This window comes from Danio rerio, chromosome 21 (assembly GCF_052040795.2).
Source record: "Danio rerio strain M-AB ecotype USA chromosome 21, GRCz13ab, whole genome shotgun sequence".
Lineage (NCBI taxonomy): Eukaryota > Metazoa > Chordata > Actinopteri > Cypriniformes > Danionidae > Danio > Danio rerio.
Genome location: NC_141041.1, coordinates 12,700,157 through 12,712,351, shown reverse-complemented (window position 1 = coordinate 12,712,351; position 12,195 = coordinate 12,700,157). Strand labels below are relative to the sequence as shown.

At 34.8% G+C, this 12,195-nt stretch overlaps 1 protein-coding gene and 1 long non-coding RNA gene across 3 annotated transcripts; one reads left to right on the top strand and one right to left on the bottom strand.

The window, feature by feature from the left end:
* Positions 1–578: 578 nt before the first annotated feature.
* entpd2b (ectonucleoside triphosphate diphosphohydrolase 2b) lies at positions 579–10,319 on the bottom strand. Of its 2 annotated transcripts, none has more exons than XM_087300904.1 (9): positions 10,178–10,319; positions 7,560–7,677; positions 6,779–6,929; positions 6,049–6,208; positions 5,286–5,513; positions 2,424–2,699; positions 2,233–2,352; positions 1,277–1,411; positions 579–1,129 (listed from the first exon to the last, which is right to left on the bottom strand). In XM_087300904.1, exons 1-9 carry the CDS (start codon positions 10,292–10,294, stop codon positions 920–922), a joined length of 1,515 nt encoding a protein of 504 aa, XP_087157030.1. In that variant the 5' UTR covers positions 10,295–10,319; the 3' UTR covers positions 579–919. The 2 variants fall into 2 exon arrangements, with proteins under 2 accessions (XP_087157030.1, XP_087157031.1); XM_087300905.1 differs by having other exon boundaries at positions 2,424–2,693.
* LOC147831851 (uncharacterized) lies at positions 5,043–6,620 on the top strand. The gene is made up of 2 exons (XR_015520119.1): positions 5,043–5,636; positions 5,961–6,620. It is a non-coding gene; the product is annotated as an uncharacterized LOC147831851 (long non-coding RNA).
* Positions 10,320–12,195: the final 1,876 nt, after the last annotated feature.

Sequence of the window (12,195 nt, the reverse complement as noted above, 5' to 3'; positions counted from 1 at the left end):
TATATATATATATATATATATATATATATATATATATATATATATATATATATATATATATATATATATAACTAAATATTATGTTATGTGAATATATATATATATATATATTCACATAACATAATATTTACATATTAAAACCAAGAATTAGTTAAAAAAAGTCCAGACTGAAAAGTTTACTTTACATTAATTTAAGTTCGTTACTCAATATTTTTTTACAAACAAAGATAACGGCAGGCTAATGAAGCCATACAGTAAAGTTAAATGTAATTCTATTCTACCACTGTCAGAAGCTAAACCTTAGTCTACCTTTACAGCAAATAAAATATTTCTAACTGCAGTACAAGAAGGAAAAAATGCCACATATGTCTGGTTTTGTACATAAATTCATAGGTAATCCTCATCTTAAATCAGTGCAGTTGGTAAATTAGTAACAGTATATTTTTCCATCAGTCTGAGAAATAGGTGATCTGCTATGCATTTTGCATTGTACATTAACAGATGACATTTAAACTGGCAAATAAATAAAAAACACACATTACTACAGTGAGTGAGAGATCCTTATAAAACAACATGCATAATTCATTGAATAAAGTTTATTTGTGTATCACACAAGATGACAAAGATGTTTGCTGTAATTGGTCGAAATGAGCTACAAAGTCAGCACAAAACAATATTGTGATGGTATCAGATGGGATAAACATTATATCAAAGCATTATCATATTAATATATTGGGAGCGCTTAATTATTTCTTCTTACAGTTGTAATTTTATATGTTGATAACCATTTGTCCAAAATGGTAAACAAATATATTTCTGTTAAATTAGATGGAATATTCTAAGAGAATGGATTATTGATGTAAAAAAAAGACATTGCTCAAGCAGAACAGGAAATGTCTACACATTTCATCCCAGTGTGTTATGAGACATCTTCTTTACTCTTTCTCCTCTGGATCACTAGGAGAACCATGTAACAGAAGGTGGCGGTGAGGAGGACGGATATAAGAAACATCAAACCAGTCCATGCTGCAGGACACAAGCCCTTCCGGATCGCTGCAGATTCTTCTGGAAGAAGACTGCTCACACTGAGTATATAACCCAGAGCCCAGCCAACAGACGCCTCACCTGCCTGTCACATGGTAGAGATTGAAAGTATGTGCTTTTGTTTATTTCCAAACTGCAAATTAACACAATTGACATATTTTACAGTTGATCTTTTTAAATGGAAAAATCAGTTAAAGGGATTTTGTGGTGAGCTTGATATTGAAAAACATACCTTTTTCTGAAAAGCTACGTTTTGGAAAGAATTCTCATCAAAGTTATAACCCCTAAGCATTAGTACTTGTATATACACAGCAACTGCACAATAATCCTTCAAGTATTTTTTCAAGTCAGGAGCTTTCATGGTCATCTGTAATAAACAGAAGACATAGATATTAATTTATAGTAACAATTTAGGGACCAATTCTCACTATTCTCACACCTTATGTTTACTCAAAATGCACATTCTACACAATCATATTCTACATCCATAATCCTACCAATATCTAAACCCAAATATTACTGTAATAACTATTAATAAGCAGCAAGTTTATAGTAAAAGTTTAATGGTTTGATAATAGAATGAATTCATTAATTAATTTTCCTTCAGGTTAGTCTTAGGTTATTCCGACATACGTTTTACACAGCGGATGCCCTTCCAGCCACAACCCAGTACTGGGAAACACCCATATACACTCATTACGCACTCATACATTCATTCTTTTTTTTTTTTTTTGGCTCAGTCCCTTTATTAATCTGGGGTTGCCACAGCGGAATGAACCGCCAACAAATCCAGCATATGTTTTATTCAGGAGATGCCTTTCCGTCTGCACACTCACATTCACACTCACACACTACGTCTATTTTAGTTTATTCAATTCACCTATACTAAATGTCTTTGGACTGTAGGGGAAACCCATGCCAATATGGGGAGAAAATTCAAACTTAACACAGAAATGCCAACTGGTCCAGCTGGGACTTGAACTAGCGACCTTCTTGCTGTGAGGCAACAGTGCTAACCACCGAGTCACCGTGGTGCTAATTAATAGCAAAAATCGTACCTTAAAATAAAGTGTGACCAAATGCATAAGCTTACAGGACTTTAGATGGTGTATTACAATAGCCAATGTCATAAAATCAACATAAATAAATATCAATAAACAATATAGTGTCATAATTAACGAGTTAAACCTCTGTTATGGTCATATTGCACACAGCTTGTGTAGCCTCCTCTAGCTGTGCATATGTGCTGATCTTCATCTCTGTGATTTGCTGGAGAAAACTGTGAGTGAAGTAATATGCAGAGAAGGCCTGATGGAAAGAGAAATCACATTACATTGTGTTCTGTTCAAGTCGATTAAGGCTGTTTGTATGCCCCTCACCATGAAGCCTCCACTGATGTTTGGCTGGAAAACTCCATTAAAGGCACACTGAGAAAAGGAGCAGGATTTGAAAGAAAATATTTTCGAAGTGTTGCCAAGGCAGCTTTGGTAGTCACCGGTGCCTTGCACTGTGATGTGGGAATGAGGGTTGTAAGGTTTGGGTCTCCATGACGCCGTGCAAGGCGAGTCAAACACTTCCTTCAGTCTGAAGGCATTAATGAAGTCAGATGGATAGCAGGGATGATACATTTTACTGGTTGATGTATAATCCTGTGACTAAAATGAAACATTTTAGACTTAAGTTGTTTGACAATAATAAATAAAATATGTATATTTAAAAAGTCTATAAAGACCTATCAGCCACTTTATTAAAGAAAAAAAAAATCTGAATAATTTATTCTGCTTCATGTCATTTTTAATCTTCGAGTTTCTTTCTTTTGTTGAATACGAAATAAGATATTTTAAAGAATATTTGTGTCTGGGACCCATTCACTTTCATAGTTTAAAAACATTACTATGGAAGTCAATGAGTTTCAGTTACCAACATTTTTCAAAATATCTTTTGTGTTCAATTGAAAAAATAAACTCAAATACATTTTGAACAAGTGAAAGGTAAATAAATGGCAGATTATTATATTTTTTCGAGTGAATTGTCCCTTTAAGAATGCCATTAGTGATGTGCGATACCACTGGTTTCCTATCCGATACCAAGCAAAATAATAGTAAGTATCGGCGATACCGATCCAATATTGATACTTTGCCCAAAAATGTACGTTTGGGAAATTAAAGTAGCAAGTAGTGTACTAAAAAGTGTGACTATATAATGACTATGAGACATATTACGGGTTATTCTTGTTTGTTTATTGATGAAGAATTATCTTACAAAAAATAGTCGACTTACATTTTTGTTGACAGCATCTGAGCATGTATATCTTAAAACGCCTTAACATAAAACAATAAACATTCACACCTTTTAGTTTAGTGACATGTTAATCTGTTCCCCTTGAAGATTTGTAACTTTTTCTTTTGTTTTATCATTGTCACAAAAACCCAAACCCCCAAAATACAGCCACATTGTCACATTTTCTCCTTCTGTACCTGGATAGTGCCTGCCTGCTGCACCTAAGAACCTAAGTGATGTCTGTCTCGCCCTGGCAGTACCTGTGCCTCTCCTTTCCTCCTCTTCTGACTGCGTAGTCACGAAGTAGTCATATTTCATCTTGTGATTTATATGTAGATATTTGATTAGGCTTGTGGTAGTACCACAGCACTGTATTGCTACACATGTCACAAACCACATCGTTTGAGTTTATGGAAGTGAAGTAGCTCCACACCAAACTTCGCTTGTGGTCACCCAAATCCAGTGACAGCATGTCTGAACAACATGTGCCAGGCCAGAGGACTGAGTGGCTAGCTAGCATGCTCTGCTGTTGTACAGTGCTGTATTACGCACATGTTTTGGCAGGTGGAAGAACAAGTAGTTCCGACTAAGTTTACATTATTCAGATCAACTAGGGTAATTGTGGTTACTTTCCACTGTATTTTTTTTCCCCAATAAACTACATGTTTGCTCCAAATTACTGAAATATCAATATTTTGATAAGATAATCAATTTTAGAACATTCAAAGCTGGTATCGGAGATATCAATATTTTAGTATCGATCCGCACATCACTAGATGCTATTTTAATTAAGTACATTTCCTATGGCAGCAACTCAATGCATTAGGCTTGTAGATATGATCAAACTGAGCAAGAACTGGTTCACAGAAAAAGGTCTGAAAAAGACTAAATATCCAGTTCTGTTATGCATACAGTAAATGCCTTGCTGTTGCCAGAGGTCAGACATGAATAGGCAGAATGGTTTGAGCTGATAAAAAGGAAATGGTAGCTTAAATCACCACTCATCACATCCAAAGTCTGCAGAAGGGCATTCCTGAATGCACATCAAATCACACTTTGAAGCAGACGAACTACAGTAGAAGAAGAGACACGGGTGATCCTCCTGACAGCTAAGAACAGAAATCTGAAAATTTGCAGTGTCAGCAAAACTGAACAGTAGAAGATTAGAAAAGGGCTGCATGATACTTTTTGATTCCTGCTGCCACGGTAAGATGGTAGGGTCAGAATTAAGTGTCAAATATATAAGAGCATGGATCAACATTTAAGTTTGGCGGTGAAAGTGTAATTATATTTTTTGACACACTTATGTTTACGCTAGTACGCTAGTTCCAATGCGTTATGCTATATTACGCTAGTTTCAATGAAGCATTGTTAAAGCCCACATCAAATGAAAGTTGCTCAGACTTTTATTTCACTATGTTGATGTACTTCTACCTGAAACAGAATATTGATTATCTTGTGGCAAACTAACGATAAGAGGGGTAAGGTTATTAATATTGTAGATAAAGCCGTCATTCTGATGTCAACAGAGAGGGACCACGACTCCAAATGCAGAATGTTCAGACATTAATCAGAGAATTACCAAAACATAATTTTTTTTCCAGTTGATTAACTAGCACAGATTAATTGTGCTCCTAAAAGAGTAACGTTCACTAGCAAAATAAACATTGTCGATTTTGATTTCACACTTTAAAAATATCCATCCCTTTATGACTATATTGTGCACACATTGTGATGTCTAATTTCAGTAAAATAACACACTCAAGTAATCTCATACTGCTATCATGCTAGTATTAAACAAACTATCTAAGGAATGTTTTAGAATCATCCAGAGTCTATGTCAAGAAGGATTAAGGCAGGTCTAATTGCAAAAGATGTACTAGCTTAGTGTACCTAATAAAGTGGCTGGTGAGTGTTTATATATTTCGGTATCATTTGATCTGTGGTGCATCATATCATACTGTAATCAAGTAGGCCAGGATCATACGTAGAGCCTCTTCTTTACCATAACATAGGTAACTATGCGTGTAGAGGGAATACTCGTGTCCAAAGAGGCGTAAGGTCATATGGTTTAACTCGCTCTCAACTCTCTCTGGGGTCTCGAAGGTGATCTGTGTGGATGCTCCACCTAAATCCAGCGCTCCGACTGTTTTTCTCCCGGAGTTAAGCCAACGGCCCACATAGCCATACTACAGTGTGGAAATAAACAAACAGAGACAGAATATGGCCACTAGATGGCCTAGTGAGTTGTGAAACTTAACTTAGCAGCTGATGAGAATACAAATCAAAACACTGGCCTAATATTTAGATCAGTGGTTCTCAAACTGTGGTACGTGTACCACTAGTGGTACGCGGGCTTCCTTCTAGTGGTACGCGGAGGAATGAAAAATGTCATGTACATGCTACATATATTTCAAAATGTATTAAAAATTATGTATATAATGTGCCATATATGACATATAGCCTATATTTCTGAGGTAATCTGCCACGTTTGTTTTACTGTGCAGAGTTATAGCTGCTTTACTGGGCCTACTGCGCTACTGTATTTCAATACTGCTCATTTTGGTGGTACTTGGAGAGACAATTTTTTTCTGAGGTGGTACTTAATGAAAAATTTTTGAGAACCACTGATTTAGATAAAAACAAGTGACAGAGCTTAAGTATAAATAACTTTGTTCAGTCTCATTTACAAGAAAAGACAGACATACCCTGAATTTAGCCTACCTTTATGAAGTTTTCAAGGAGGTAGTTCACAGTGACCCAACCATAAACACCTTCATCTTGACTACTCAAAATGACTGCTCCTCGAAAACTAAAGGGAAAGGACTTGATTGTTTCTTTGACCTCTTGAAGAACCTGAGATGCTTTGTAAGGATTGCTAAGTCTGAAAAAAAGTGAAGCACAAAGACGTGTACAATGGGCATCGACAAACGACATCCTGGCAGAAATGATACTCCAAATGTAATATTTATTTTCAAAATGTGCAATTTTAGGAAACTATTTGAGAATCTCTTCAGCAATATTAAACTATGATGCAAGGTGAGAGTTTTACATGCCTGAAAATATATCGCAAATGAAGAGGTTTACCCTTTAAATCTTAAAACGGGACTGAAATATCTTAAAGAATAATATGCAGTTGGCTCAAAAGCCTAGTAGTTATTGCGTTGACACACATTGCTGAATCTTCTCTCTCTTTGCTCTTCATACTTTCCTAATCTCAAGTGTTCTTTCCCATTAAAGGTGGAACAACTCCTAAAAATAAATATATTCTAAAATAATAATATGCAAATTAATGCTACGTTTGCTTCAGTTGGTTTTGTTTATCTCTATATTAATCACTTTGGTAATGTATAGTATTTCAGCAATGTTAACTTTTTGGCAACCACAAGTCAAGTTGGTGGTCACTGTGTAGTTTAAACCATTCAAACTTCATAATTGAAACAAACACACTCACTTCAGAAGTCTCATACCAGCAGTAGCTCCAAGGTACACTGGGGTGAGGTGATGTCTATGTGGGGGAATGTCCAGCACGGCTTGCTTCAAGCACAGCTCCAGGCTGCGTCCTGCTGCTCCTCGCTGACCTGCATAACCAGATATTCCTCCTCCTGTCATACATAACACATAACAATAACAATTATATAGATTTATTTAATGCTTAAAGTAAATGCTTGTTTCTGACCAAATCCAAAGAATGGATGAACATTTTATGCTCCACAAGAGATTTTTAGTACTATTTATTTAGTTATATTTAGACACCTTTAATTAGTGCTTGCTGATAGAATGTAAAGAGACTTGTATAACAAGAATTGCTAAACAAAAATGTCCAGCTAGCTTTAAAAACACACACAAGAAAATACCTTTTCCTTTTAAGTGCTACCTTAAAAAACAACTTTACATTTAAAAAAAAATAATAATATGCAAATTATTTTCTAGTTTTAGCTGTTTAATTATATGAAATAAAACTAACACTTTACAATATGGAGTATGCATTTAATGTTAGTTAATGTATTTACTACCATGAGGTAATAATGAACAATACTTGTACAGCATTTATTAATCATAGTTAAATATATGCGCATTATTAAACAAGCATTAATAAATACTGAAATAATGTGTTGTTTATGTTAGTAATTACATTAACAAACATGTACGTTGTCCAGAATTGTGAAGTGTTACTGTAAGATCTCTACCACTAATCTGCATGAATATTCATGCTATTCATCAAATCCATTGACCTTTTACGTGACACTCGCTGTGTTGGGTGACCACTCCTGTGCCATTTAACTTATCTGCAGGCCATTTGTAGACGTACAAGGCTGTGTGTGATGACCCAGCGTCCAGCACAATTCCATACTGCAGTGAAAGACAAACATGAACATGTGAACATCCATGTTCAGTTAGCTTTTTATAATATGCTTTTTATATATCTATCTCTAACAAAGCTAAAATAATAAAACACCCATTATAAGACACATAATAAGTTCTGACTGGGATTTATTGGCAGAAACCGCTCTGTGTTATCACATATTTTTGGGATAACCAGCATATTTCTAGAACAATAACTTCTTTGATTATGTACATGCTGTGTTTCCGTGAGCTGTTGCACAGCTATTTACCCACAGCTCCCTGGGGTTTGCATGTACCTGTTGCTCGATGACACACTCATGGAGATCAAATTCCCAGAAGAATCTGATATAACAAACTAGTCTGCACCTACATTTGTTCTGGCTTCATGGTAGGAACAAAATGTCTTTTTTGTGTTTACCTTGTGAAAGCTCCCATTGCTATGGCTACAAATATACACTGAAAAAAATTAGGACCAACATTAATCAATGGGGTATATGCAGACGGTTTATTTAATTTCAGCCAGCCAGCCAGCCAGGAACTGATATTCTGGTGTCTTTCCATTATAAAGTTGCCATGTTTTCTTAAAAAATCAGTGATCTTCACTACCTGATAGATATACAATATAAAGTGGGTCTCAGACCAGGCAAGAAGCATTGCTATAGATTTCTCCCCGCCAAATATGACAGTTTATTTTACCCCAGTATTATCAATGTGCTCGCTTGCTGATCCTGACAGTGCTAGCGTTTACACTTTCTTTCATCTCGTTTCACAATTAAACAACTAAATTAATGCCTAAGTCTATTTAACTGAATGTATTTTAACTACATTACAAATTTGATGCTGTAAAAACAACCTTATGAAATTGAAAATAGTCACTTTAAGCTTTCACCAGAAGTTTATCACTAGCTGTAAGTAAATTCTGACAAATTTAAATAATAATAATAATACCATACATTTATATAGTGTTTTTCTGGACACTCAAAGTGCTTTTAACACATTTTTTTGGGGGGGAAATCTCCTCATCCACCACCAGCGTGCAGCGTCCACCTGGATGATGCGACAGAAACCAAATTTGGCTGGGATGCTAGGGTTAAACTCCTACTCTTTTTTTTTTTTTTTTTTTTCTGAAGGACATCTTTGGATTTTTAATTACCACAGAGAGTCAGGACTTTGGTTTAAAACATCTCATTCAAAAGACGGCGCTTACTGAGCAGTATCAATATACTGGGGGCATTAGGACCCACAAACACTGCAGGTTGAGTGCCCTCTGCTGGTCTCACTAACAGCACTTCCTAGATATCTCATGTGGTCGCCTATTCAAGTGGATTGAACATAAAATAATTAAGTCCATAAAAAAACAAATCTCCGAAATTGTAGAAAAAAGTAGTTTGAACAGTAGTTTTTGAGTGTAGTGGATATAATGCAAAAACAAAAGGTAATTTTTACTTGTGGTTCAAAATGTGGCCTTCATTTATTTATTTTCTTTTCGACTTTATTAATCTGGGGTCGCCACAGCAGCATGAACCGCCAACTTATCCAGCATATGTTTAACGCAGCGGATGTCCTTCCAGCTGCAACCCATCTCTGGGGAACACACATACACTCTCATTTACACACATACACTAAGGACAATTTTAGCTTAACCAATTCACCTGTAGCATGTCTTTGGATTTGTTGGGGAAACCGGAGCACCCGGAGGAAACCCACACGAACATGGGGAAAACATCCACACAGAAATGCCAACTGACCCAGCTGAGGCTCGAACCAGCAACCTTCTTTCTGTGAGGTGACAGCTCTACCTACTGCGCCACCACATTCATTTATGGATTTTTTAATATTTAATTTTTTGAAAACTTTTTGGATAATTGTTTTGTATGAAAACATCTGTTTTACTGCTGAAATCTTAAATAAATATATAATAAACGTGTATAAAAGCAGAGTGAAAATGTTTGCCAAAAGATATGTAGGTAAATTAAGTTTGCACCCTAAACTGGATTAAAATACCTTGTAATAAAATATGCATCTTCATGATCAGTTTGTACCAGGACTCACAAATGGAAAAAAATTACTTTATTTGTGTTTTATTTTGTAAAAGCTAATTTCCCCAATGGCTACAAAACTATGATGATATGATATAATTAAAGTATACCCTGTATTTACTAAATTTGCCAAATTTGATTAGTGTTTGACAATTTGATCTTTTATTAGTTCTGTTGTTGTTTGTTAACCTAGTGATAAATATATGAAGAATCCAAGGGATGAGTGAATGTGAAAATATATATGAAAGTATATGCAGTACATGTTACAGTAAATACCATTATAATTTACCTTTATTAAAACACCTGTGCAGAATGTTAGGCCTACTATAAAACGCTTTGTGATCATACTGTTTTCAGGATTTATATTTCCCTACCAAAACAGCCTAAATCATGCCTTCGACTAATCGAGATACACTGACTAAAATGTGAGCTTATCGAAAAGAAAGAAAGATATAAGTAATACTTACCATGTACTGAGCAGGCTCTCTTATTTCATGTATAGATACAGTCAGGAGCAAAATAGACACAATTCCGAACAGAAGGAGCGATCCTGAGGCAACAAACTTAACAAACAGTTTATCCATCAGGAGAATTGGGGTCTGCCTGCTGTAATTCGGATGGTGTAGGAGAAAGGGAAACCTCTGCCCACCCCGCTTCTTCATTCATTAACTTCTCTTGTACAAAGAAACCACACCAATAGAAACAGTTAGCTACAGTATTTCATCAAAGAGCAATTTTCTTTTTTATAGTTCGACTGATTGTAACAAAGGTCTCTTAAAATGCATGTATCGTTTTATATTTTTATGTTGAAAATATTTTATTGTTATAAATTAATGTTAAATAATGGGAAATACTTGGAAATATTAACTGACAATATAATATAATATAATATAATATAATATAATATAATATAATATAATATAATATAATATAATATAATATGATATAATATAATATAATATAATATAATATAATATAAAATAATATAATATAATATAATATAATATAATATAATATAATATAATATAATATAGGGTGACACAGTGGCTCAGTGGTTAGCACTGTCGCCTCACAGCAAGCAGGTTGCCAGTTCGAGTCCTAGTTGGCATTTCTGTGTTGAGTTTGCATGTTCTCCTTGTGTTCCTGTGGGTTTGCTCCAGGTGCTCCCGGTTCCCCCACAGTCTAAAGACATGCACTATAGGTGAATTAAATAAACTAAATGGGCCGTAGCGTTTGTGTGTGAATGAGTGTGTATGGATGTTTCCCAGTACTGGGTTGAACCTGGAAGGGCATCCGCTGTGTAAAACATATGCTGGATAAGTTGGTGGTTCATTCTGCTGTGGTGACCCCTGATGAAAAAAGAAACTAAGCCAAAGTAAAATTAATAAAGAATGATTAATATAAATAAATACTGAATAGAGACCATGCTGTACTGTGAAATGTTACTGTTTGGCTGATGTCACACACAAGATGTTGTTTGGCAAACATGAATAAAGCAAGATTCAATTGAGTTACTTAACAATACAGACATTTAAGCCAGACACACACATTTTCTGGTACTATTTTAGTTATTAAATTCCATCCCATGACCAGAAACTTATTCAAAGTATTAGGTCTGCATGGTTACCAGTACTATGTATCGGAATACTACGGCTTCAAAATACTGGCGGTGCAACTGTAGTTTGTAAACGGTAGTATTGTCAATAATGATTTATCTTCAATAGATAATGTTGCATGTGGAAAAAAACTAAAATACTCACACGTTAGGGCAAAAATAAACTATTTTAACTCAATAGTCTGTGGAGCCCTTTAAGGTCGCAAAACTGTGCAGAATTTGCGCCTTTTATGGTAGCCTATTGCTAACGCCTCAGTTCAAACGCACATCTGAATCAGTTAATTTCTGTTCCTGTTAATATTTATTAGCGACTGCAACAATCTTTTTAAAAGAACGACTCACAAAGTAAAATTCTGAATTACTTTGGATTATTATCTAATAAGACAAAAAAAAAGAAAAGATGAAAAACCCAAAATAGCAACAGGAAACATTGAAACAATGTTTGACCACTTCAAATAGCCTAATTGTGTTGGAAAAATGCTCTTCTGTATCAAATTTAATTTGGTATAATTTGTATTTTTATTTTAATGTATTTTTTTTGTTGGTCAGTTATCTACAAAATAAACAAAAAGCATGAATAAATGTTAGGTACAGTGAGGTGCAAATAATACTTTTTGGCCTTAAGAAATTTATGAATTACATTCAAGTAGGCCTATTATAACATAAAATACAGTATTTCTGATCATTTTCTTTAAAACTTAAGTTATAAATTACTGCATCACAATACTACTTGGTATCATGATACTTCAGCTGGTATAGTATTGTAAGATTAATTAATGGTATTGCTACAACCGTACACAGTGTACCAACGATAACATGCCTTAACTGAGGACGCACAATTAATAACAGAGACTGAAATTGTTCTCATAC

Coding starts and splice junctions, on each gene's coding strand:
- entpd2b (XM_087300904.1), bottom strand. CDS start 10,294: ATGGATAAACTGTTTGTTAAGTTTGTTGCCTCAGGATCGCTCCTTCTG. Junction 6,930..7,559: donor CAGCGAGTGTCACGTAAAAG/GTCAATGGATTT, acceptor TATGTATGACAG/GAGGAGGAATATCTGGTTAT. Junction 6,209..6,778: donor GCTGGTATGAGACTTCTGAA/GTGAGTGTGTTT, acceptor ACTTTTTTTCAG/ACTTAGCAATCCTTACAAAG.